This window comes from Echeneis naucrates, chromosome 23 (genome assembly GCF_900963305.1).
Source record: "Echeneis naucrates chromosome 23, fEcheNa1.1, whole genome shotgun sequence".
Lineage (NCBI taxonomy): Eukaryota > Metazoa > Chordata > Actinopteri > Carangiformes > Echeneidae > Echeneis > Echeneis naucrates.
In genome coordinates, this window is record NC_042533.1 from 7270026 (window position 1) to 7296883 (window position 26858).

The following is a 26858-nucleotide window of genomic DNA, read 5'->3' on the forward strand; positions in this document are numbered from 1 at the left end:
AGCTTCAACAGGATTTGCTGCCCTTTTTCTTTCGAACGACTTTTTAACATGCAGCTGAAAGATTTTGGTTTCTTCATAATGGCAGATTCAACATCAGCACACCTTCCAGCATGAGACTGCTGTTTTCGTTTCTTTGTGTTTTAGAGGTTACCTCTAAACAGACTCTAACATAATTAGACATTCAAAAACACATTTTTCAATGATGTAATGGACACGACATCCTCTCAGCATAAGACCATTAGGGAGGGAAAGTCTGCCATATTAATTCATGAATTAGTTAAATACATATTGAACTGATTTCAGCTGGTCAGAGGCAGAGATTCACTCCTCCTAGATATTATGTAGATGTTACTGTGACAGTCTTTAACTGATCCAGTTTAATGCTCAATGTCAGATTAAAAGGTGTCCACATGTTTGACAACAAAGTTACTATTTATGATAAAACTCATCATCCATGTTGATTTATGATTGGGCAGATCAGTAGCAGGTTGTTAATAAAGCTTGGCAGTGAACTTTGGAGAAGCTCTGTTGTCCTGTATTATGTAAACTGGAATTATGAAATCTCATGTCTGAAGTGTGCATCTCTGCTTAGTACAGATCCAAACGTCACTTTATGCATCCAACGAAGCCGAAAGAATTCAAATTCACTCGTGTCATAAAACAGCTGTTCTTTGAAAATCCCCCCGTCATAACATTGTGTCTGTGCTTCCTCTGCAGAATGTCCCAGAGTGCAACGAGGAGAGAAGAATAAATGAGGATGAAGACAGAGGAAAAGAAGGAGCGGAAGAGGATGAGAGAAGCAGTGACGAAGGGTTCATGGGGATGACACCGTTGCTGCAGGCTCACCATGCCATGGAGAGGATGGAGGAGTTCGTACACAAGGTGCACGCACGCACGCACGCACGCACGCACGCACGCACGCACGCACACACACACACACACACAGCTGTGCTTCACTTGTTACAGATGTTTCCCAGCTGAAAAGATGGTGAGGAGCACCACACCTTTAATTCCTCCTCCCACCAAATTATGCTATAATGTATTTACTTGCCTGACGGCAATGTTTGTTTTACAGAGAGAGTTTTCACTCGAGATAACACAATGTAACGCTCAGGTTCAATTTTCCTTTTTCATACGATTTATTTATTTATTTTTTTTCATCTTAGGGTTAGATGGTGTTCCTGACCTCTGGCAGTGTCAGACTCCTTTAATAAGGAAAATGCTCAAAATACAGAGTCATCACTTGGAGAATTCAACATGCTTACTAGTAATAAAAGAGTTTCTTCCAGAGCACCTTGAGAGTGCCAACTTCATGAAAAACAGCCCATTAGTTTTTTTTTTTTTTTTTTTTTTTTTTTTTTCTTTATTCATTTTTGGAACATAGCTCTGTTTCTGAGGAGCCACTTAATGTCCTGCAGACTTTTGGGAGAGAGGACACAGCAGGAATGTGGACTCAGCATTGACTAATATTCAGTCACACACTCAGAAAAACACAGGCGCGCAGACTCACACATCCCACCTGAGGGACTTCTGAAATTCAACCAGCAATGAATTAGGGAGATGAATCGTTCTGGAGAGAAGCTCTCAAACGTTCGTTATCTCACTATCTGTGGAGAGTCCAGTCTGTTTAGACTGGACTTGATTTATTTACATCACCCGACCCTTTCTATTTGCACTGACACCTGAAATACACACTTTTGTGGTCACAGACTGGACTCGACTCACACAAACACTCAGTCACTCAGTTGTGACATTTTTTTAAAAATCAGTTTCCATTCCCATCAGCCTTTGGGCCTTGTGTCACTTACATATGATGTTTCTGTCTGTGTCCTATTATCCAATCAGGTGTGGGAAGGCCGGTGGCGCGTCATACCTCACGATGTTCTTCCTGATTGGCTGAAAGACAACGACTTCCTGCTTCACGGCCATAGGCCACCCATGCCTTCATTTCGCGCCTGTTTCAAGAGCATCTTCAGAATCCACACAGAGACGGGAAACATCTGGACACACCTACTAGGTAGGACATGCATGTGTGAGTGCTGATAACAGGAACAGTTCTTTCGTGTTTCGTTTGTCTGTCTCGTTTTGTCTTCCAGCCAACCTTCATGTTGAACCAGATCTGTGTTTAACATGAGACAGCTGGAAGAAGAGCGAGCTGATTCCAACGTTTTTTGAACTAGTTTTTAATTTTTGGTGATCTTAGTGATATAGTGGGGAACTACTTTGGTTTTCCTCCTCTTTGAAAAGACTCTCTAAGCCAATTTCACTGTATCTTGTTTCCATCCTCTTGAACACAACTTTGTGTGAATCTTTACCTCCTCTGCTTCCACCTAATGGTTTAAAAGAGACACTACACCTAAGCGTTGCTCTTTGGTTTAGACCCTGTGATAGTTTTTGATGAAATATATCAAAATGTATGAGGAAACACTCCTTAACCTTTGTTAATGTAATCGCTCTCTCTCGCTCTGCAGGCTGTTTGTTTTTCCTCTGTCTGGGTCTGATGTACATGTTCAGGCCCAACATGTCCTTCGTGGCTCCGGTCCAGGAGAAGGTTGTGATTGGGATGTTTTTCCTGGGAGCCATCCTCTGCCTTTCCTTCTCCTGGCTCTTCCACACCGTCTACTGCCACTCTGAGGGCGTCTCCAGAGTCTTTTCCAAGTAAGACGCTGTGAAGTTTCATCCCTCGGGTTGCCTTGATGGTGTAACTTGAAAAGGAATCTCACAAAGTGGCTGTTTTTCCTTTCAGGCTGGACTACAGCGGGATCGCCTTCCTGATCATGGGCTCATTTGTACCGTGGCTGTACTACTCCTTCTACTGCTCCCCTCAGCCTTGTTTCATTTACCTGATCGTGGTGTGCATACTGGGGCTGGCTGCCATCACCGTGTCCCAGTGCGACTTCTTCGCCACGCCACAGTACAGAGGAGTCAGAGCAGGTAGAGAGAGCCAGTGCAGCATCCTGAGTGGCCATCACGATTCTCTCCCACTGTTCTGCTTTGTGTGTTCACCTTGTCTCTCTCTCTGCAGGAGTGTTCGTGGGCTTGGGCCTGAGCGGCGTGGTTCCCACTCTGCACTTTGTCATCAGCGAAGGTCTGATCAAAGCCACCACCATTGGTCAGATGGGCTGGCTGCTGCTGATGGCAACGCTCTACATCACTGGAGCCTGTCTGTACGCCGCTCGCATCCCTGAGAGGTTCTTCCCTGGCAAGTGCGACATCTGGGTGAGTGTCACACGCACACAACACACAGAGCACAAAAAGTTGTTTCCGCATCAGGATTCACAACAAGGAGCGTCTTCTTCTTCTTTTTATTTCTAATTTCATTTGTTTTTCTCTCGTCATAGTTCCACTCTCACCAGTTGTTCCACATCTTGGTCGTCGCTGGGGCTTTCGTTCATTTTCACGGTGTCTCCAACCTGCAGGAGTTTCGGTACACAGCAGGGGCGGGCTGCGCCGAGGATGGCACTCTTTAACGCACACCGACTCGCTCACTCGTCTTACAGGGAGGCACTGATTCCAATAATATGCACAGACGCACACAGGCGCTGAGGCTGGTCCAGTGTGTGTTTGTGTGAGTAATACACAGGATGGCCTCCCTGTTGTCGCTGTCTGTCCATCCACCCTCACGTCCTCCGGCTCCGTCACTATGGCGATTAAAATCTCTCCCAGGCCGTTTGTTTTATAAAGCGATTTGTGAGACTCTTTGTTTGTTTGGGAGGGATGAGCCGATCAGGTCCTCCTTCAGTCACTCTACATTTCTTTGGTGATGAGTTCTGACATTTATGGTTTGGTTTGAAGAGGAAGCATAATCATGTCTTTCAAAAAACAACAAAAAAAAGTTGGGGGTGTTATTTTTGATATTTTTTTCCTTCTTTTTTTTTTTTCTTGCCGAATGCTGTTTTCCAAGATACATTTTAGAGCATTCACGACAAAAAATATTTAGTGGAAAATGTCTCTGGATTTCTTCCATGTTTGCTAAAGCTGGGGGGTTAATAGTCACTTTTAAAAAGGAAAGGAAAAAAAAATCCCTTTTCTATGTAAATAAGATTTCTAAATTTTGGGTTATAGATTTGTATGAAATATATATGAAAAAAGAACAAAAAAACTGTTATAATGGCAAGAAGACATAAATATGTTTGATGATAAATCAATGAAAGGTGAGAGTAGAGGCATAGAGACACCGAGGTGAAGCAGCTTTCTGTCTGATGTGAAGGGATGAGAGGTGGAGGGGAAGTTTAAGGCACGTCTAAATCTCATCCAAAGAGCAGCAACTTGATCTGCTTGTATCTCGTCTCAACCGCAGGTCGGAAATAACAACTCAGACCTGGAAATATAAACAAGGAGATGACAGCTTGACTGTCCTCCAGTTTTTTTTGTTTTGGTTTTATTTTTTCTCTCTCTCTCTCATTGTTGAACCTGCGGCCTTGTGTTTCTTAAAGCACCACAGAGTCAGAGCACTGATGTACATCAGTCCTGAGGCCTCGTGGCTAAAATGCTCTCATGTGGTCTTGAAACAAACAAAAAGTCAAAATGATGAAATTATGAAAATCATCCTGATATGTAGCCATTTTCATTGACTGTAAATTGTCTTGTATATCTAATGATAAAATTAATTTCTATTCTACCAATAATTTTATTCTTTTTTACAACCTGCCCTTAAAAGACGCTGTAAAAAAAAAAAAGAAAAAAAAATCAACTATAACTTTAAGACATTTTCTGTAAACAAGGCTCCAGCATCTGATACTGTAGATCTGCAGTATTAATCCAGTACAGCTGCAGTTCAGCGTCATTGTCCTGTCACTTCAGAATTCGCCTCCACACAGAAAACAAGTGTATTTTCATTTATCCACAGCTGTTTTGGTTTTTGGTTATCATAATCATTATTCTTAGTACAAGCTTTAATTTCATTTCTTACTTTTCTAGCTTAATAAGTTTTGTTTGATCATCTGTTCGTTATATTCAGCCAGAGATCATCATGTGGAGACAGAGCAGAGTACCACGTTCTCCAACCATGAAATTGCAAAAAAAAAAAGAAAAGATATTGTCAAACAGCTTCTGTAACCACTACACACACAAACAGCCTCAAACGTTTATTTACTCTGAAGCTAATACAAGATGACCTTGTATGTTCTGACGATACCAAAATCTTGCACAGCCACAACAAATTTGTGAATTTCTCAACAGAAAGTTCAATTATTATTTGAAAGCGCTGCATCTTTTCTTTCGTTCATGCTTTACCTTTAAGAAGAAAGTTTTTTTCCACCTTTTTTTCTTCTTGTTTCCTAATTTTTCTGTTTTTATCCAATTGATATTAATTTATTTATCTGGGGACGCGCATATTGTCTGTTGAAGCACACGTTTCCGTTCTGATGGGAGTGTTTGATTGCAATAGACCTTTATATCTGCTGTATTGTTCTAATAAAAGTTTTTTTGATCTGTCTTTTCCTGTTTTAGATGTATGCAAGATTTAATCATCCCGTCGAGTTTCTTCTGGTTATCTGAAAGACAGCTGAAGAGTTAGTCGACATCCATTTTTTTTTTTATTTTCTTATAAAAATGTAGACCTTATGGACAGACCAGTTCACAAAAAAAAAAAAAAAAAAATCTAAATCTAAATATTCAGACTCTTTGAAAACAGAATCACAACGTAGTCTTTTCGCCTAAATTAATTTTCACACATACATTTCAAACTTCTTTGTTCCTTGAAAACAAACGTCTATTTTCTGGCGAGTGTGAAGAACAAACAACTTTTACAAACAAAATAATGAAAGGAAAAAAGGTGCAATGAAAAAAAAGAAACCAAAAATACAACTAAAAGTATTTCCAAAAGGAAACAAATAGATTTTAAAGCATGATGCTGCAGATACATTCTTTATCCAGCAGAGCAAAACAAAAACAAACAATAAGCACTTTGGTCTTCCTCCTCAATCACACTGATAGCATGTTTATGAATGACATTACTCGCAGTTAGCAATTTGCTAACTAATTAACTGAGGCAACAACTTATGTCAACATTTAATCAGATATTTTCTGTGTCTATGTTAACTTCACGTACCATTTAGGATTTACTGCAGAGTGATAAGTCCAGAGCTGGCATTCACCTGAACAATGAGACTCACTGAGTGAAGCTGGTGAGGTACGGGAGAAAATGTGAGCACTGAAACAAACTAACATCTGCTCTCCCATTCAATTCTGTTTTTAAAGTGCATATCAATCCCCATTCAGAGGCGTTTGATTTGCATGGTCTGCTGTCTGAGAAACTAAACTCTGTTAAAATGAAGTCCACTGAAAACTGACTGATATAAAAACATCTACCAGATTGTCCTGAAATGTTCACACTTGCAGACTGAACCAGGAACTAAACCTCCTCCTGTCTTTATGATCTGCAGGATGTGGAACCAGATAATTAGATTCAGCTCAGGTTTTTACACACAAAAAAAAAAGATTGGAGTTCAGACCAAACATCATCTAAAACGAGAACTTGGACTGATGTGCAGAACTTTCTGTAAGAAGTTCAGTAAGTCTAGAGGTAAACACCATGAAGGTCAATGAAGAAGCAGTTTGAAGTCATTAAATTTACTGAAGGAAACCAGCTCTGCCTTCACACATCTGCTGAAAATACTGTTCAGAGCACTGACTGTTAAAATACTGTTGGAAAAATAAAATATAAAAAGGGGGGCATTTTCATTCATAGACAAGTGTATGAATGAAGAAGGAATCCAGATCTTTCTGTAAATTTTGCCTCAGGCTTATACTGCAAAGCAAATTCAACTCCCCCAAGACAGCTTTACTTTTTCTGCAGCAGGTTAACCAGGAGCTCAGCTTAACTCTGGGAAAGGAGGCGGAGTTTAAATAATGAACAATGACGTTTCCTGATAATGAGCCGAATCACATTCAGGTCAATTATAATCCTCCTCAAACTTTATTCCAGCATTCACAGAACATTTAGCTGGATCTGAGGTTTTGTTAGTTAAAATTTGTTTTTAAGGAAAACTTCATTAATAAATACAAATTGATTAATTTATATAAATGATTATTGCTTCTGTTACCTGTGGTTTAGTATTAGTTACCATGGTAACATCTGAACCACCGCCATAGGCCTGAAGACCCAGAGTTAAAGCTGAACTGATCTCAGATCCTTCTCGTTGTTCCTCTAAGTGAATGATTGTCCTCGAAGAGGAAAATAAAGCTGAGAACTTTGTCACAGAAGTCAGAAAATGTCTAAGTTCAACACGCGACTGTCACTGTCACGGTTCTGTCTGTGGGCTGGACTGTCATCAGATCAATGGTCACATTCAGTTTTGTCAAATTTGTCCAGGATTTGTACTAAATGTGTAACTTCACAATGATATCAGGACAGAATGAGCCCCAAAACTATAGTTTGATCTAAATGTGGAAGGAAACATTATCTGTTTCCCATTTTGAATTTCTCCATCAAAAGAAACTTGGGTATATTTTAAAGACGTTTTAAGGTTGTAACAGTTTGGAAGTTTTGTTTTGAAACTCACTCAACATAAATAACTTTCAGTTTATGCAAATAAACACAAAAATGACTTTTGCCCTGTTGGCAGGTCAATACTTCAAAAACTGTTGTAAATGCAGCTTAGAACCTAAACCATCACAATAATAATAATAATAATAATAATGATAAAAAGAATTATTATTATTGTAATAACACTTTTTGGAGACAGGTGTCATAAAACACAAAAACGGAAAAAACAAACTAGAATTCAAATAAAAACACTGAGTGGGTAAATAAATAATTTGTGAATTGCACAAAGTGAGAACGCTGAAAGTCAAAGGACTCTGATATGTGGAGACTTACAAGTTGACACTGTTTCTCTGTTCTTTGTCATGATTTGATCTTCCACAGCTGAGAAGACAGAAACAAACACAATGTCAGTGTTTTCCAGCAGCGATTTCAAACAGGTCACACCAGAATGTGGCACATTTTGGTGACACTGATGAGCTTTAGTATACTCAGTTAATTCAGGATCAACTCTTTGTGCAGGACAGATAAGAAACTTAATTGGAGTAGAGTCCAAATGGAAGATGTTGCCATGTTAATCAATGTTGCAGCATCTGAATTAGTATGAGCTGCTCCAAAAGGAGAGACGGTGGATGAAGTGAACAAACAGATGGTCTTCCCTGTAGAGGGCAACATCAGCAGACTTATAGTTTAGAGTGCCACCTTCTGGCCTGATCCTGCACTTTAACACGCAGACAACGATAAAAAGGGAAAATCAATCTGTCAGACCTGTGAGGTCATGCACACACTTACCTTCAGGTTAAATCCTAACAGGTCAGATATGACTCCTGACACGGCGGACAGGATGACGACCTGCGTGATGTTGTAGAGCAGAGGGTTCATGGTCAGACCGTACAACCTGAACGGTGTGTCCAGCTCCTGGAGAGAGAGTGGGGGGATTCAGTGAACTCAGATGTTTGTAAAAAGTACATTTTAGACGGTGTGACAGTAAAGATCCCTCTGAAGGTTGAAGTGAAGGCAATCTGCACCTTGAGTAGTTTGGTGGCCAGTTTTAACACATTGTTGACCAGTGTCAGCTCCTCTTTCTTGTTTGGCTTCTTTTCCATTTTCAGATACAGGTTGATCTGTTAAACACACAATCACCAGTGTGAGTGTTGGCACTGTGTTGTCGGCTGTGTGTTCACGTGCTGTGTGTTTGCGGTGTGTTGGTACCTGCTCAGTGAGCAGTATGGAGGTGTTGCTGTACTTCTTGCTGGTCTCGGAGCCCAGAGTGACGAAGCGGAGCAGGAACAGAGACAGACTGGAGCACCAGATCACCAGCTCCCAGTTATAGTGACACTCCAGGAACGTTTCATGGACGTGGAGCAACTGAACAGAAGTCAGCAGGTTAGTTTAAAGAGGTCTTCTCATTTGGCCCTTGCAGTGAAAGCTTTCTGATGAACATACAGACGCTGTGAAACAATGAAAGGACAATTCTACAGAAGCTGCTTAAACTTAAATGTATTCACAAACAAGCAACAAAAAAGAACTTGTGTTACATCAATGACTACTAAACTAGAAACTTAAGTCTGGATTTGCACTTGACTTGCTGATAACATCCTTTTATTCACTGTGGTGGTTCTCAGCTGTTCTGACAAACATCTTACAACAGAAGTTCTCATTAGTAATTTTCTTCTTCGAGGTCACATGATATGATGAGACCTAATCAGCTGACTGGTGAAAGCTCCCAGGAATACCTGAGCGCAGCAGATGAAGACAACAGACAATGTGAGCAGGAAGGCTGACGACACGATCACATCCACCGAGCGCTGAGGACCCCGTCTCTGAGAACGCAACACAATACCACTCAGTCTGTGCCTGCGGTTATTCATTACAGCTGTGAATCGATTCATACATTTAGACAACAGCATTTAAAATGGCTGAACTTCCAGTCAAAGAGCAGCTTCACTCACTTTGTTATGTGAGTTAATTGTCAAATAAAATCAGTGACATTTTTAAAGGTAAAGAAACTGGCACCTTGAGGTAGGAGCGGAGCGACAGCCACATCTTTATGTTCTGAACTTTCTTTAGTCTAAAATGGGGGACTTCAGACTTCCTGGCTCTGCGAGCTGATGTCAGGTGGCCAAACAGTTTGGCGAACAGTAGCCTCTGAAACAAACCCCCCCCCAAAAAAAAAAAAATGAAGACAGTGAAGACACGTTTCCAACTCAGCTGCACATCTTGTAGTTGCCGGAGTACAAGCTAAAAATCCCCCTCACCTGTTTGTAGGTCCTCTCTGCTACACTGAGCAGGAAGAAGAAAAGCCAAATGAGGCAAACACGCACCAGGAAGCTCAGTGTTACCATGGTGATAACCAGCGCATCTGATCCAGACCCACCCCCCAGCGCCACAGACAGCAGCTCGTTGGCTGAGAGCGTGGTCAGCTGATCCAGGTCCCGGTGCTGAGCCAGCCTGCATGAGATGGACACCAACATTACTAACTCCCAGTAAAGTTTTTCACTGCTGTTGTTCTGAGACATTCAAATCAACGGATATCTGCAGTACCTGTATACAAAAGGTGTGAGTCCAAGTGTCACTGAAACCAGGTTCCCAAAGACCTGGTAACCAATACCAGGAGTGTAGAGGTTCACCTGAGCGGACCAGAGAAGGGTGTTGTGGTCAACATCTGATTTTTTTATCCCCTCTGCTTCAGACATGTCAGCTAGTTTAGGATGACTCACTCTGTTCATGATCATGCCACTGATCTCCAGGACGGACATGTCTGCCTTTTTGCACTCATTTCCCTCCCACACGATAGCACTCACTCTCTCCAGGCCGGGGTTGGAGCTGTGAAGCCAGGGAACATGACCCTGTGGAAAAAAACAAACAAGTGAGCAAGCGAACACACACGCATCATTAATGGCATGCCCTTATGAATGTACTGAACAGATGAGTCCAAGAAATGATTAAATGTTCCAGAAAACATGAACAAACCTGATGGAAGGGGTCGTCTCTATATTCCTTTTTTGCAGGGGGACATACAGGTGTTCCTCCTCCTTCTCCCTCTGTAACAAAAAAATAAACACAATTTAAAAAATTGATCATGAATTTTCATACAATAAAACACAGATCTCTCTATGAGCAAAGATGTCCCACAGCCAGTCGGTCTGTAAGCAGCTGCTTATATTTGTTCTGCTCTGTGAAATGTTCCTCTCTTCTTCTGACCTGTTTCTGAGGTGCATGAGGATCTGCACTCAGCACAGTGCAGGAAGTCTTCCCACATCAGGTCTTCTGTCTCTGACTCATGTCGAGTGCTCTCTGAGTCCTGAGTTCTCAGACTGGAACATCTGGAACTGCAGCTGGTGCCCGACTTGGGGACGTCCTGAAATAGGATGGGACAGGGACAGAGGACTGTAGTGTGTACGTATGAAACAGACTAAACCTTTGAGAAGTTGGCACACTCTTTGTGTTTACCTCCACATTGTAGTGTTTCTTGTAGTGGTGTGTATTTTTGCGGTTTCGGAGTGTGCAGTCACTGTTCATTCTTTCCACTCCTCTGCGCAGAGTGCTGTAGGATGCTTCAGGGTCCTCCTCGCTGGATGCCTCATCTGAGGCTGGCTCCTATAAAACACAAACACACACCTGGTTTTTCTCTGACCTCTGATTTAGTGCTAAACAGTCAGAAATGATAAGTTGATGGATGACCTTGTTGCCACTGGCCAGCATCAGTCCTGCGCTGCGGACTGTATGAGTGTGTGTAGGCTGGACGTGGGAGTTCCAGCACACTTCGTCAGCCCTGTTTAACAAATCGCATCGCTGCTCGTGGAGCTGAAGCCCCTCCTCGCTGCTGCGATTGGTCACTCGGCCGTCCAGCGACACATAGCCATTGTCTGTCTCTGTAGATTTATCGATGGAGAGCTTGGACTTCTTAGACCTTTAGAAAAAAATAAGGTAAAAGCAAGACAGGGATAGCAGAAAAAGACAGACGTGCAGAGAGAAGGATGCAGACGAAGAGACAGATGTTTAGTAAACAGGTTGATGAGTTCTGGGTTCATTAAGTTCAGCAGCAGACATAAGGTGGAACACTGTGGAACATTCATACAAAATGAACAACACAGCCCGAAAACAAGTGTATAAAAATAAATAGGAAAGCCTGATTTAATTGGGAATTATACTTCATACGTCTGACTTTTCTCACTCAAAGTTTAAAAGGTAAACAAGTGAACAAGTGAGTAGGTCAGTAAATTCATAAACAGAAAGGTGTTACGGATAATCAGTGGATGAAGAGACCAAGTCAGGATTTATTTAGTAGAAATGTTCCACACTGTTCAGTCTGCTGAAAGCTGGTCAAAGCTGAAGCACGGGGGGACAGACCTTTAGAGGATATTCTGCAGGACCATAAGAACATCTGAACCTAATGACTTGTTCCTGATTTTGGTTTAACAACTACACCCCGTGCTTCATTTACGTGCAGATTGTTCTGTAAGTCATTCATTATTTCCTTAGCTGCAAAGTCCCCTCTTCTCTCATTCAATAGACGTGAGATAGTTCGCTACGGTTATCTGCATATTAACTGTTGAATTGTCAATCAGCTCATGACGACGTTGTCAGTGTGAAGGGGGAGGAAGTGACGTTGCAGCTAAAGAAGCTCAGGTTTGGTCCGAGTCAGGGATGGGATTCAGGTTTTCATTTTGAAGTCAAAAGACAAATTTCCTGTTTCAGTATTATACTGTTTGGATGCAGATAATAATTCATTCTTTTCATTGATAATTTATGCATTAAGGGGAAATTCAATGGTTCAATTTGGACACTGAAGCCCAGCCCAGCCCAGCCTCTGTATATCATCGCTTTGTAGGAAGACAGGAAATGAAAATACACACCCAGCTTTACAGAGATCATGCCAGAAATCTTGGAAGAGAGCGCCCAGGCTGTATGTGGTGCTGGCTGAGTGGGAGTGTGGCGCCCCCTCCTGTGTGTTATCGGTAGTGCTAGACCCGTCGCCTTCCCTATGCACCTCCATCTGAGATGCTTTCCTCAACTTCCTTTGGTTTGGAAAGAGTAGAGGGTGGAGAGAGACTTAGAGTGGACCTGGAGACTAAGAACTGCAGCACTGCGTCCACTGGGAGCCGGCACTGTTCAGTTTAGGAAGTTTAACTTTCACTGAAGACTAACAGCACAGTTCAACATCCTGGCACCCAATGGACACAGATAAATCCCACCAAAATCACCTGCTAGGTCCTCATTCTGCAAAAGCAGATGTTTCAATGAATTCTATAAAAGCGAACATAATAGCTTTCTATTCAGAACACAGTTCATTTAATTTGGCGGGGCAAAATTATGCAAACACATACCGACCCCCTTTTCATTTTGAGTATTCATGAATTTATTTGGATCAGTGGTATAATAGAAAGTAAAAACAGAATACTGCCGTAAAAGTTAGATTTAGCAGAATATCAATGAGTCAAAAGGACACAGAAAAAGTATTTTAGTTCAGCTTTTCAAAACACTGAAATTGGCCGAGTGACACATGACGTAGGACTGGGCCCTTTGGCATTTAAAATGTGTTTTCCTCCCTCATTTGTCCATGAGGGGAAATGTCTATAAGAGTTGGATGAGGGAAAGAGAGGCACACTGAAATCTTTAGGGAGGATCAAATTTTTCTGAAATGAATGTCCTAAAGGGGAAGCAGAACTGGAGATGATTAAATGGAGGCGCGCACACACCCCAAATTCCAAAACTTCCCCAAACCCTTTCCAAAGCTGTGGCATGGTCCAATTTTCTTTCCAAGAGTCTGAAAATTGTTTTAACAGTGTTTCTGAACTAGGAAAAGCAGCAACATGTTGAAACTTCAAACCAGCCTGCAAATCTAAAGATTACAAAACACAGCATGTCAGCCAGCTACCTCTATGTTCACACACAATAAAATCCTTCGGTCCCCAACCAGAGACTCTTTATCAGGGAGAGGTTTCCAAAGATTTTACAAGGTGGTGCTATTTGGTGTTATTTTATATTTTGCAGAAATGAAAAAATGTGAGTTGGGTAAGAAATTCTGGCCTTGAATGGATTTTAAAACATCTCCTGTGGACGAACCTCTCCGTAACAAACCAACATCTGATGGAGATCTTTGCAGAAAGCGGAGGACACACACAACCCAGCAACAAAGGACATAGTCATTCATTTCCACCCACTCTCTGTGTCACAGCTGTTATTTACATTTGACCTTATCATATCACTTATTGAATCTTCCTTTTTACCCCAGACAGACTTTCTTACTACATGTCCTCCCTGCCTGCTGTACCGCTGCATATTCCCCACATCTTTATTCACATTTTCTTAATTTCATTATATCCATGAGTCCTTTTCCTGAGCTCTCTTTCCTTTCCTGCCTCCAGTGTCTTGTCTCTACTGTCATCATTTCTTCGGACTTTGCTTACCTGCGTCTCTTCCCCCCGCTGCTGGAGGCAGGTTTCGGGGTCCTGGTGGAGACGATCTGACAGTGGACGGTGCCCAACAGCAACATGAGCCAGATGGCTCCAAATACTTCAGTGGCCGGTATCCCATGAGGCTGGGGGATGGTCACATACAGCACTGCTGCTGCCACTGCGAGCCAGAGACAAAAAAGGAGCATGTGTTTGAGTATTAATCATCATTCAGCTTCTTATTTCCACCTGCTCTGAGAATGAACACACAAAGAGCCACAACACAACTCTGATGGGAAAGTTATGCTACTTTGTATCCGATAGATGTGCATGTAAGTAACTGAAATGAACTTGAACTGAACTGAATAAGTTTGCTGTATCTTGTGTTGTTATTTCTGTGAGCTTCATCTTTGCTTCTGAGAGGTGTTTCTATGTGATACAAGAAGGAAGTGAGCAGGAAGGGTGGAGGGCCGAAGAGTCTTTTGATCAGTGCTGGAAGAACAACGTGATATAGGTGGGGGAAACACTTAAGTGAAATTGTTTGCTCAGTGAGTGTGTGAAGTACTAGGTGCAAGAAAAAACAGCAGGTCAGATGCACAGAAACAGCCGCTGAGCATCTTGTAATGATGATTTTCAGTAGAAATCCCTGTGTGGACACATGAATCTAGGAAATAGGATTGAAAGATCCATGAGGATGTCACTGACCCTTCATGTTGACTGAACCTCCCAGAGACACCAAAACTACATTCTGTGGTTATATGTTGAAAGAGAACATGCTTTTCCTGTCACCCATTTCCTTGTCGTTTCCTTGAAGTGATGTTTGACTCCAAATGACAGACAAAATTGTGGGCTGGCTTTAGAAAACAAGCAGCATGCTTTGGCAGTTATCCAACACACTGCCTCTGATGCCCAGATACACATACTTACACTGCAGCAAATAAAGAGCCAGCAGTAAGAGGAAAATGGCTCTGGAGGTGACCTGGATCCACCACCGGTAAAAGAAAGGGAAGAAGACAACTCGGACGATGCCTTTCCTGGTGAGCGACGTCCATGGACTCTCTGGTTTGGCCTTGGCAAACGCCGAGCCTAAAAAGGACAAGAGTAACCGCACATGCACTAATTAAAACCAATGACTGTTGTTGAATGTTTTATCTTTTAATCTTACACTTCATCCTTCTCTGACTCCTTTTTCCTCCTTTCTCTCTATCTGCTTTGAAATATAAGCAGATCTTTTTCAACTGTCAACTCGTTTCTTTCCCCTTCATCTCTCTGCCTCCCTGTACAATGAAATAACAATAAGGATGAATTTGCCTGCTGTGATGAATAATTGAAAATGTGATGAATATGAGACGGAGGCGAAGAGATGAGAGCGTCGATAGAGAGCTGAGGATTAACAAGAGAATGGCACGGTGATTCCAGCATCACAGGTTCATGCTACTGAGCAGGACAGCAGCAGGAAGCCTGTTTAGTGTCTAATTATCCTGATAAAAAGAAAGAAAGAAAAAGAATGTACACACGTCTGCACCAAAATACAGTCTTCTCACCTCTGACCAAGTCCACGTCTATCAGATCTGGTTTGACATGTCCTGTCTTCTTTGGCTTGTTCCTTAAGCCCTGCAGGGGGAGACAGAGAGACAGTCAGAGAAAGAAACGGAATGAACACACACACACACACACACACACACACACACACACACACACACACACACACACACACACACACACACACACACACACACACACACACACACACACAAATCCAGGAAGTCAACCGTGGGTTGGTTCTCAAGCACCCTATGCCATTTTACACACACATCCAGTGCACAGCGTGCATTAAAGCTCACAGCTACTGACTGTCTTCTGTTTAACTGCAGGTATATTTGCTCACATATGGGGGGGAGCTGGCAGGCAGACTTCCTCATTTTGATGCATTAATTTTGTGTAAATGTCAAAAAACGAGAACCCCACATCCCTGAAGGTCTAGCTATGTCATTCCAAAGGAGGGAGTCTCATTCATCACAGTGAGGTTTACTGCTATACCTCCCTTGTGGTATGTTGACTTCCTGAGCCAGCCTGTCACTTCCTTCTCTCATGCATACACTTTGTGTATTTGTGTGTTTGTGTATGTGTGTGTGTGCACACTCGCCCTTTCTCCCTGAGGAGAGGGAGAAAGTGAACTACTGCGATGACAAACTGTAGAGATATTTGAGCAGTTATTGGTACCAGTTTGACAGCCTGTGTGTGAGTCATATGAGGAGATGGAAAACAAATGGATGTAGTTAACACTCCAATTATAGATTTTAATTTTTGTTCCAATGACATTTGCATTTTGTTTTTAGTATTGTGTCTGTTGTGTTATTTTGTGTGTACACCTACTCCATGACCCCTGAGGATATGTTGTGGTCAAAATGTTGCTTTTTTTTCCCCCCAGCAAAATACAGTTCAGCGTTTTAATGTGTACAAAAATCCTGCATCGTTAAGATCTTCGCAAAGGTTTATTTCTTGTGTCTTTACCTGTGGTGTCCCTCACAAGTAAGTATTTTCTATGATACAGTGAATCACATAAAAGTGCCCTAATAAAGTGAACTAAAAGCTGCAAACAAATGTCTGAAAGATTTGTCATGGAAACTATTTTCTAATTTTACCATTTTGTCTTGTCTTTGTTTAACATAACCTTGTTTATACTTTTCACAAGAATATAAAGTGCCAGAAAAAGTATAATTTTGGTACGAGCATTAGTAGTTTTCTTACACAATGAGATTACACCAGGAGAGAAAATCCTTTCAAAGCTTTGAAATACTACACAGGATGTGAGTCATATTGAACCGATTGCTGTTGAAACACAAAGATAGCCACTTCAATCTGACCATCTCGTGTTAATATTTACATGCAGGCCAAACAAGTTTTCAGTTATCAGTCACTGATACTGATCTCCAATGCAAGCCCTTATCTCACCATCAACAGGCTAATACACTGTTTGAGTATATGTGTGTGAGAGCGAGAGACACAGAGTGTGTAAAAAGAAACTGATCAATAGCTTCCTCCTGGCAGTAAATTTAGTGCAGACGTAGAGTCCTTTATAAACATCGGACCGGGCCACAATTTGCTTATCTCTGTGCTATTGATAGCCCCTTATCTAGCATGTAAAATAGTTTCTGCTTAAATTATGGTGTTGGTTCAGGGGTCAACAGCCACATGTATGAACTCATCTCATTCCTTTCATGAGTAGAGGAAAAATGTTTACACTTTCCATTCTTTACAAAAAGCTGCTTGTCAGGTCGCTTCTGATTTATTCTTATGCTTCAGCCAGACTCTGTCCCATAACTCACACATTTAAGAATTTTAACATCAAGCTGGACATAGTGTAGTTTTCTGTTTGCACAAGCATGTGGCAGCTGGTTTTACACACCATTACTATTTTTTATGAGTTTATTATTTATAAATTGTGTTTTTAATTTATTTTATCAACAGTATGTGTCATCCTATTTACAATCATGTGTCTTACGTGTGACATTGATTATACATGCAAATTAACATTGTCTACTCATAATTTTAATCTGTCTTTCTAAGTTATTTATCCTCTAGACTTCTTAGTATAATTGGTATTGAAGTTTTTAAAAAGCCTATAAACAGTATAATTATCACTCTGGCGGTTAGGAGTCTGTGCGTGTGTGCTCATTAAAGAAAGTGCCCCTCACCTCATACAGAGAGGAAAGAGAGCAGAAACCTCTCAAACTCAAACATCACATGGACATAAACAGTATTTTATATCTGCTGCCACCATGAGTGAGTTAGCATATGTGAAAAAAAAAAATAAAGAATTTATGAGACATGAACTTTGGATAAAAACATCAATAAAAAATGTCTAGGAAGCAATGAAAGATGCCATCTTCATCAGGTCAAATGGGAAGAGACTCCAACTCATACTAATCTGGACTACAAAGGATTTGAGTCACACACGTCCAAATGCACACACGCACAAACAACAATGGCCCAATAAACTCTAATATGTGGCTGGAAAGTGAAGCAGGTCAACTATTAAGTATCTTATTAGTGTCAACTGTTCAGAATTTGCTGCCAGCACACTAGTGAAGAAAAGAGAGTTCCTCTTCAGTGTAAAAACAGTTAAAATTGAAGAATAAAGAGGAAGTTAAAATGTATTAACAGGAAAAGTACAAAGCACAAATGCAAAGGATCCATCTGGAGTCAAACCGTGTTATAGAAGAGCAATGATACATCAGCAGAGTGCTCTTCCAATGGAAATAAAACAACAATCCTGAAAAACTGACAGGAGCTAAGGACTAATTTTTCTGCCACTTCAGAATCCCTCTCTGCAGCGATTGCAGTTTTCGGTTTGAACTGTTGACATCAAGCTGTCAGATATCACAGAGCTATGAAGAGGTGATGAAAAGTGCTCAGACCATAAATGACATCCAGCGACACACACCGATTCCTGCCACAAAGCTCCTTTCCATAGGGATGGTGTGTGAGTCAAAGAAATGCACCTTTGACCCTGTCAGAAAACTGAGCTCAGCATTTAACAAGTTACTGGCACTTAAAAAGGTCAATGTGTACAAACTCTACAACCCAAAGCTGTCCCCACACTGCCTCCATTTCCGGGTGGCGGCGGGGGCGTTGTAGCCAATCCCAGCCAACACTACAGGCGAGGGGCGGGGTACACTCTGGACAGGTCGCCAGTCCACCACAGGGCCAACCCTGATCACATGACTGATGCTAATCCAGCTGTGGTCACACTGCAGACAGGCCCACATCTGCCTAACTCCCTTATTTGTCCACAAATTCATCTTGGTTGCAATTTAGCTTCTAGTAACCATCTACAGTGTGAACACAGAGTTGGGTTAATAGACACACTGGAACCAGCACGGCCAACTGAGCAGTGAAATCAAACAACCAATCTAGTAATCTACAGCGTGGGTGAGCACTCTGTGGGACAACAGGGACGTCCTGCTGAATACTCACCAGAGAAATAAACTGGAGAGAAGAGGAGGAAGGAAGAAGGGATGTAGATGGAGGTGAAGAGGGGAGAGGTGGGCAGGTGACACCCCAGCCAGGAAGGCAAGAGAAGAATGAGTTTAAAAACAAAAGAAAAAATACTGGAAACGAACTGGAGGCATGGTGAGGCGCAACACAAACAGAGTAAGAAGAAGATGGAGGAATAAAAGTAAAAGACAGAAGAGCCTTTCTTGAATATGCAAAGAAAGCAAATACAAACTGGGAAATAAAAAAAAAAAAAAAAAGCATACACACCAACAGTTGGTGCAATTTAACAATGAGAATAACAAACCTTTATTTCTCTCTGCTCCACTGATTTCTCCCAAATCTGTTGGTCATAGGCGCCAATCTGGAAAACATGGGAAGGGAGAGGAAGATTTAGTGATGATAAAAAGAGCTGTAGAGTAAAGTAAACAGCCACCAGGCACAAAGTTTGAGTTAAGCTCATAAAAAAAATCAGTTTCTGTAGCAGTTTTTTTTCCACACTGGAGCTACATATTATACATGATGTTTACACTAAAGTAATCTAGAGACTTTCTGTGTACTGTCATACACATTTCCCCAAAATTCTGTTTCATATTTGTTTTGTATTTTTTATTTAACCTTATAAATTACTTGTATGGTTTTGAACACAACTCGTTGAATGAACAGATTAAGTAATAAGCAGCGCAGAGACAAAAACCATGCCATCCATTGGTTCCACATTATTTCAGTGATAACCAGCTGGTAGCACTAATATCGGCTGGCAGCAGGTGTAGAAATGTAAACTATGCAGGATTTCAGCCTTTTTACTATTACAGTCAGTGTAGAGGAGGGAAACACTCCCTGTACTGGAGCTCAAGCACACACATGCATTTGTGACTAACAGTGAACGTAAACAACTTTTGTTTGGTCAGACAACTTCACAGAATACCTTTAGACATTATGTTCCCTTTGGGATGTTAACAATAAAACAAGTAAGCTGAAAGGATAAACACACATTTATTCAACAAACAATACATACATCTATAGTGTACCTTTTTTCTTTCAGGTGTATTTTTCCCTTTGTCTAGAAATTGAAATGAAATGGAGGCTTAATTTACAAAACACTGGACAAGATGAACGTTTCCATAAGTATTTATCACTGTCACACAGAGCGGGGGGGCGTTAGTCTGTGGAAGTGCATGTAACGCCACCTGTCACTGTCACACTGCAATCAATAGACCTGCAGACTTGTGTACATGAGAATGGTGGAGTGGTTAGGACACATCTATGACAAATGCATATGCAGTGTCTTTATGTTGCATATGTTAAATTAAGATGAACAGAACGTAAACAGGTACACTGTGCTGTTACTGTGCTGTCATGGGAGCGAAATATTTGTTGTCCAGACATCTGGCCAAAGACTGCACACAAAAGCACAAAACAAACACAAGCCAAGGTCGAACTGTGCCAGTTTCTTATTTCTCTTCCTTTTCTGTCCACATATTCAGAATTAGCAGATAAAACTCAGCTGACAGATCAGAGTGAGGGAGAAACAGCACACTGGGAGGCTGAGGTTACAGATCCAATGCCTTTTTCAGAGACACAAGATCAGCTGATGATTTGACCTCAGCGGATCAGTGTGTGTGTGTGTGTGTGTGTGTGGAAGGCGTAAAGTCTGGGTCGCTCTGTGATCTTGCCAGTGGAAAGTCTGCATCTTTAATGACAACTGATTAAACATGAACGGAAAGAGAGGACAGCTAAAGACACAGGAAACAGAAAATAAAGATGATTGGACAGCAGAAGATGGAGGGAAACGGGTTAAGGTTTTTTCTAGATGCACACACCTGTCCTAACAATGTGATAGGTCAGTGGGAGCGAACACACAGCTGGATGAGATGTGGGCCAAGCAGAGTTTCTCACAGCCTGCTGCTGTTATTTTGTTGTACTGTGTTTTCATTCCCAACATTTCTGACTGCAGCATGTGGCTGTCACGATTTTACAATGTAGTGGAGCACATTATAAAATTAGAAAAAACAAAAGTATTAAGAGTTAAACCGACTGCTGCAACAGAAATACTGACCCGATATAGAAGTTTTGCTAAGCTGGGGGTGGGGGGGGGGAATCAAGAACATGACATTATTTTTCTCGTGTTTAGCAAAGCAGGATCAATGTACCTGATAGCAGATGTCTGATTCGAAGTGCAGGGAAACATTAAATCTGATGTCCGACTGATTTACTCCATGACATTTGTGCTTTCGGATAACTGCCAAATCGCTCAAAATATTAAAACAAACACACACACACACAGATTAAGGCGGATATTGAGTATATGTTGAGGGCAGCCAGAGGGCAAACATGACCAGAGCAGAGATAAAGGTGGGGAAATTGCAGATAAGAAGGAGGGTGGGTACTTTCTTAAACACACACACACAGCAGTGAGGTAACTGAGATCTGGCAGAGTGGAATTAAAACGACTGTAAATCCTCTTATCTTCACACACCCTCCCATCCTTGCATCAGTATCCGTTCGATCATCGTCTCAAAATAAATTGGTTCTTAGGCAACAAAGCACTTTTCTGGCTACTCAATTTTGCATCATTTTTAAAATGAAAAAATCTAAATGAATAAAAGATTTTTGGTGGAAATGTTCTTAATCATGGTCAAATGATATGCATGTCCTTTACTCACAAAAATAAAAACCAAAAGAGTCTTGAGCGATTTGACAAGCAAATCAAGAGCTGAGTGCACCAGAAGAGAAACTGATGAGGACAAATGTGCCGCTGCAGCAGTGCTGGAGGTCACCATGGCGACGGATGGAGCGATGAGCCAGGCATGAAGAGGGAGAGAGGGATTATGTCTGCAAAGCACCGAGTTATATAACAACAGCCTCTGCAATGGAGCGGGTTAACACACACAGATGTGGTGCTTCAGGAGGATGCTGGGGTTATGTGTGTGTCTACAGCACACATACCTGATGGAAAGAATCTAGACTGGTGCTATTTATCTAATGTTATAGATGGGCTAGGCTCACTGTGTCATCTCGCTGAAAGGGTCCCAAGTGTAACACAATATTTGCTCAGCGATGACTCCAGTCCATAAATGGATATTTCACAGTGATGAACCTCCAGAGAATTATGTCATCACTCTCATCTGCTACACAACACAAAAAAACAAAAACAACAACAACTCTGACAACTCAATGTATGCTAAACAGCAGACACCCACTTTCATTTAGGGGCCACAGACCACACTACCTCCTCAAGGAGGTGGTGGAGACCAAAATAGGTCTAAAAGGTATTGGACTTAATTTGTCAGCTTCCACATTCATTTATCGGTTAATGTAGGTTTATTTTGTTCATTAAGTAATTCATCAAGATAAATACCAGCCCAAAAATATTCTGTGAATTCAACCTCAAGCTGCTGCCTTTCTGTTTTCCATCATGGTAACTTGAATAGCTTTTATAATACAGTTGTTTAGACTAATAAAAGAATGTGAAGATTTCACCTTCATGAAATACCAAACAGATGAATCCACTATAACACAGGTCATGCTGAAGAGTCTCCTTAATCTATTTTATGTTTACAAATGCAGGAAACTCTTCCTTTACCTTGGCCTACTTCCTACCTGATTGTATATCTCAGTACTCTCTGCTGTCACACTGGCTGTGATGAAAAATCCTTCACTCGCTGCTGGGAAGGACTAAATTAGATGTGTCTAATGAGTGGCCTGTGCAGCAAATGGAAGATTTTCAAAAAGTAGTCAACTCGAATTAACTAAACATTTTAACAATTAAACTTTTTACATCACAAATCATTTTACCACAGATCTAAAAACTGTTGATGCACAAAAACTTTAAAATACACGCTAATCTTTTTTTATTTACTACCAATCTCTGATTACATCAACATCTAAATGAATGATTTTCCACAGTGACAAAAAGGAAAAAAGAAACAGTGACCGTGTAGATGACCAAATCAGATTTACTGACTGAAGGAGCCAAAGAACTGTTCAAAGGAATTGGGGTTAGACAGCTGGTTGTGGCATTAGACTTAACCTCTTGGCTGCGTTTTCACGCTACCGTGGAAACACACACAGAAGTGTGTGTGTGTCTAAGATCTATTCTCAGTTCAGACAGGCATGTGTGTATGTGTGTTTGACAAATGGTAAAACCTTTTTTACCACGCACACTTTTAAACAGACAATTTGAAATACCAAACTTTGCCATTTTTAAACCTTCTGCTCAGGACCACATTTGTTATAGTTTGCTTAACAAGCAATTTCAACCGTGATAAATAGTTGCTGATACCTTTGTCTATCAACTAATCAGTGCAGCTCTGATTTTCTTCGTTGGTGTGGAGGCTACTGGTGTTGTCCTGCGTGTGCTGGAAATGAAATATATACAATTGTAACATTGTGTTTATGTCTTAAAGTAGGCCTCCATTCCAAGACACAACTAAACTATAAGCTGATTTATGGAACTTTCAAGATCTAACATATCAGAAAAGAAGCTGGTAACCAATTTCCTACTTGGCAACAGCAAACACTGTGTCTGGCTTAAAAAAAAAACAAAAAAACAAAAAACAGACAATATGGCTGCATGTGTCTGCACTGTAATATGGGCTTGGCTTGGCACTGAGGTCTAAAAAGAGGCTTCCACACAAACATGACACTGTGTCTATTTACAGCCCATTTTCAGACAGCAGTCAGAAATGTACTGTGACTCACACCAACCAATGCTTGGTGTTGGGAGAGGTTGGAGAGCTGAGGATGATCAGCGTCACACAGCTGAAATCTGGACAGATTCATCATTCAGTTTAACACGCAGTATGTACATTTCTGCACTGGGGGTCTCTCAATCACAACAAAAACAAAAGACAGAGGTTTGTGATTTTGTGAGGTGGAATGGGTTAACCAGAAGCTGTTCTCCTTACCACCCTGGCAGTTAAAAAAAAAAAAAAAAAAAAAAAAGTACTATACCAATGACAAAAGTCTGTTGTATAATGTGGCTTGAAACTGGAGAAGAAGAATGTGGCCAGATAAACAAACTGGCAAATACAATTTGGAAAAAGAAATTGGAAAAATGCATTTTTTTGGTGTGTGTGTGTGTGTGTGTGTGTGTGTGTGGGGGGGGGTGAAATACACAAACATGAGATGAGAAAAAGTTTAATCTTTCCAAGAACTTTTTCCTCTGTAGAAAGTACTTACTGTTAAAAATTTTCGCACAGAGAAGTGGGAGGATACTCCAACATAACAGGACACAGTTTCTACATGTCACAGACTGAGTGGCACAAACAAAATGACTCTAACCATCATTTATATGGGATGGAAGCAGGAAGGTCAGAGACTGCTATCTCAAAAGTTCAGCAACTGCAATCAAAACTGCAGAGCTATAAAAAAAAAAAAAGAGATGAGTGGGAGGTTGAACGTTTAAATAAATGAGTGGAGGGTGGCCAATCCATAGCCCTCCCTCTGACTCCATTGCAATGTAGCATCAACAACATAACACAATACACCACCACTCATGTGACCAAAGAGTACAAGCACAACAAGATTTTTTCCACCACGAGATCCGTCAGAAGCCATGAGCTCGTTTAAAAATACACTCACCTAAATTCTCTCCTGAGGGCAGTGCTTATTTAACTGGCTGTATTTCAAATGTCCGCTTAGCGCCAAACCTCCAAGCATCATTTGCTCCCCAGAGCCAGAGACTACATATAAGCCTGTCGTTGCCGCTCAGCATTCGTCCATCTGCTGTGTTATTGACTAGTTTCATGGATCCCAGGACCAACAGAGAAAACAGAACTGTTGGACATCGATTAAATCTTCTTGTCCTTTAATCGATCATCTGTGTCACATTTCATTTAAATTTAGGTCAAAAGAGATTAAAAAAAAAAAAGGCACTCAACATCTCTAAAACATATCAGAGTTAAGGACAGGCTATGATATTCCTCAAAAAGGAGTCAGGAGTCATTCAGTCATGACTCAGGGTGTGCCATCGCTGTTGTGTGTCTGCCCAGACAAGCTTCTAATCCAGTTCCTTAGAAATAATATTATGGATCAGACCAAGCGTCACCTAAAACCCTTTAATTGTGACCAGCAATTAAATCAAACAGTAACAAAGAAAAACAGCTAGAAAAAGAAGAACACAGTGTTTCAAGTTCAGACTGTTTTAGTTTTTTTAAATCATGAATCAACTTCAGCATGATTCAACACTAAAAGTTTATTTCATCATCTCCCCCTGCCAGGTGCCAGCAGAAGATCAGAGAAATATATGAAAGACAGAGAAGAGGCACCTGGGTGATAACGACAGGAAGACAGGCCTGTGAGGGTGTAAGGTGAGAGCTATGGGGGGGGGGGCAGTGCTGGAGTCCAGCAAAGGATCCGATATCTGAGACTATGGAACAAGACGACACACAACACCAGGCTTGTTTCACGCTGCGCCCAACGGCCCAGTGGCCCAGCACTGCTGCTGACAGCGCTGCAGAGTTCAGTGCCAAAATGTTGGTGGATCAATACAAGTCTGTGCACTCAAACCAGAGAGCCCATGTTGCAAGGAAAGAAAATGAACAAACGCTTCAACTCTGTCAACCCATGGCAGCTTATTGAGGTTATATTGCTGGAGTTAACACACTGGATGAAAAGCAGCAGTAAGCATAATCTGTGTACATGCAAATCTAAGTTTCAATTAATTTCCCTTGTTTGTGAAGTGTATCATTTCTTTTTCATGAAAGAATAATGGATATCGGCTTCAAAAATCCATATTGTGCACCAGCAGAAAATGTAGAAGCTGAGTGAAAAATATATATACACAACAAAAATACTGGGTTTGGAAATCCTTATTGAACTTGTCAACTTTTATATTACTTGTGTGTCCACTTATTTTCCTGGTTGCAAGGTTTTTTTCTCATCTTTAAGCTCTAAAATAGTGAGGATATGCATGACATTTCAACACTAAACACTTAGAGCATATTCTCCATATTTTTAGATAAAACCTTCTTTGGGCTTTCATGTTTTGTAATTAAAAAAAACTCCAAAAAACTAAGATGTTACAGAAAGATTTTTCGTTGGTGTAAAACAACAAGTGTGTTTTATCTTGTTATTCTCTTTCATTAAACTGAGGTCCATGGAGAGGTTTGCCTGAGGAGTCTCTTTTCTTCAGTTATTTCATATATTGATGCATCTGAACATCCATTTGTGAATATGTATAAACACGTGTAAACAACTAGGTTCAACAGCATTCACTGAGTCTGGCTTTGAATTCCTGAAGATTGAGTTTGTGAGTGAGAACAATGTGTGTAAATGTAATAAATGAGTAGCGTCTTACCTTTTTCTGGTACCACACCACAGCATCTTTAACTTTGGAAGCCATTTACATTTCCCTTCTCCCCGGCTAGGGCATCTTAGACTGAAATCACAAAGCACACAGTGACAGAGAGAGCCGCGTCAGTAATGGCGTAGTGAGGCAAAAGGGAGGACGAGTCAGCTCTATATACCTGGTAGGCAGGTGTGTCTTGACAAATGAGAGAGGGAGGAGAAGGCGCACACACACTTGTACACACTTGCAGTCATGTGTTTATGCTGATTTGTATGAAGGCGTTCACGCTGTCTTCGCGTGCGCATAACATACTGGCTAATCATATCTATTAGTTTTTCCATTTTTGGACTGAAGCACACACACACCTAATGGATCCAGTCATTTTGACATGCCGGCTCCCTTGACAGCAATCATACAATATAAACAGAGACAGTGTTTCTCTGAGCTCATCTGGGAATAAGCTGAATCATAACCTAACAAACATAACATAAATCTTAGGGGGTGCTCAGCTAGAAAACCCTAAACCATTTTTAAGGGCTTTTGAATTGATCGATATTTTTAATATATATTTTTTTAATCTCATGTACCCCCTGGAGTGCCCTTCAGTACCCCCATTTGAGAACAACTGGAATAGACTCCTGATGTAAAGTTCATCTGGTGACCGACGACACTGAAAACTGTA

At 41.1% G+C, this 26858-nt stretch overlaps 2 protein-coding genes across 3 annotated transcripts in view; one reads left to right on the plus strand and one right to left on the minus strand.

The window, feature by feature from the left end:
* Positions 1–5437, plus strand: part of adipor2 (adiponectin receptor 2) — a 26604-nt gene extending 21167 nt beyond the window's left edge. For both annotated transcript variants that reach the window (XM_029495644.1, XM_029495645.1), the window contains 6 exons: positions 718–882; positions 1846–2017; positions 2472–2658; positions 2747–2934; positions 3026–3219; positions 3342–5437. In XM_029495644.1, coding sequence (XP_029351504.1) covers positions 718–882; positions 1846–2017; positions 2472–2658; positions 2747–2934; positions 3026–3219; positions 3342–3470 — 1035 coding nt within the window. In that variant the 3' untranslated portion in view covers positions 3471–5437. The remainder of the gene's footprint in view (positions 1–717; positions 883–1845; positions 2018–2471; positions 2659–2746; positions 2935–3025; positions 3220–3341) is intronic.
* Positions 5085–26858, minus strand: part of LOC115037141 (putative homeodomain transcription factor 2) — a 32807-nt gene continuing 11033 nt past the window's right edge. The window contains exons 3-22 of the mRNA XM_029495643.1: positions 26186–26266; positions 19190–19246; positions 18865–18876; positions 15429–15498; positions 14812–14970; positions 13900–14065; positions 12346–12507; positions 11171–11399; positions 10940–11086; positions 10691–10847; positions 10460–10530; positions 10207–10335; positions 10031–10116; positions 9745–9937; positions 9503–9634; positions 9223–9309; positions 8699–8854; positions 8515–8610; positions 8279–8404; positions 5085–7870 (exon numbers count right to left, since the gene is read on the minus strand). Coding sequence (XP_029351503.1) covers positions 7850–7870; positions 8279–8404; positions 8515–8610; positions 8699–8854; positions 9223–9309; positions 9503–9634; positions 9745–9937; positions 10031–10116; positions 10207–10335; positions 10460–10530; positions 10691–10847; positions 10940–11086; positions 11171–11399; positions 12346–12507; positions 13900–14065; positions 14812–14970; positions 15429–15498; positions 18865–18876; positions 19190–19246; positions 26186–26230 — 2301 coding nt within the window. The 5' untranslated portion in view covers positions 26231–26266 and the 3' untranslated portion in view covers positions 5085–7849. The remainder of the gene's footprint in view (positions 7871–8278; positions 8405–8514; positions 8611–8698; positions 8855–9222; positions 9310–9502; positions 9635–9744; positions 9938–10030; positions 10117–10206; positions 10336–10459; positions 10531–10690; positions 10848–10939; positions 11087–11170; positions 11400–12345; positions 12508–13899; positions 14066–14811; positions 14971–15428; positions 15499–18864; positions 18877–19189; positions 19247–26185; positions 26267–26858) is intronic.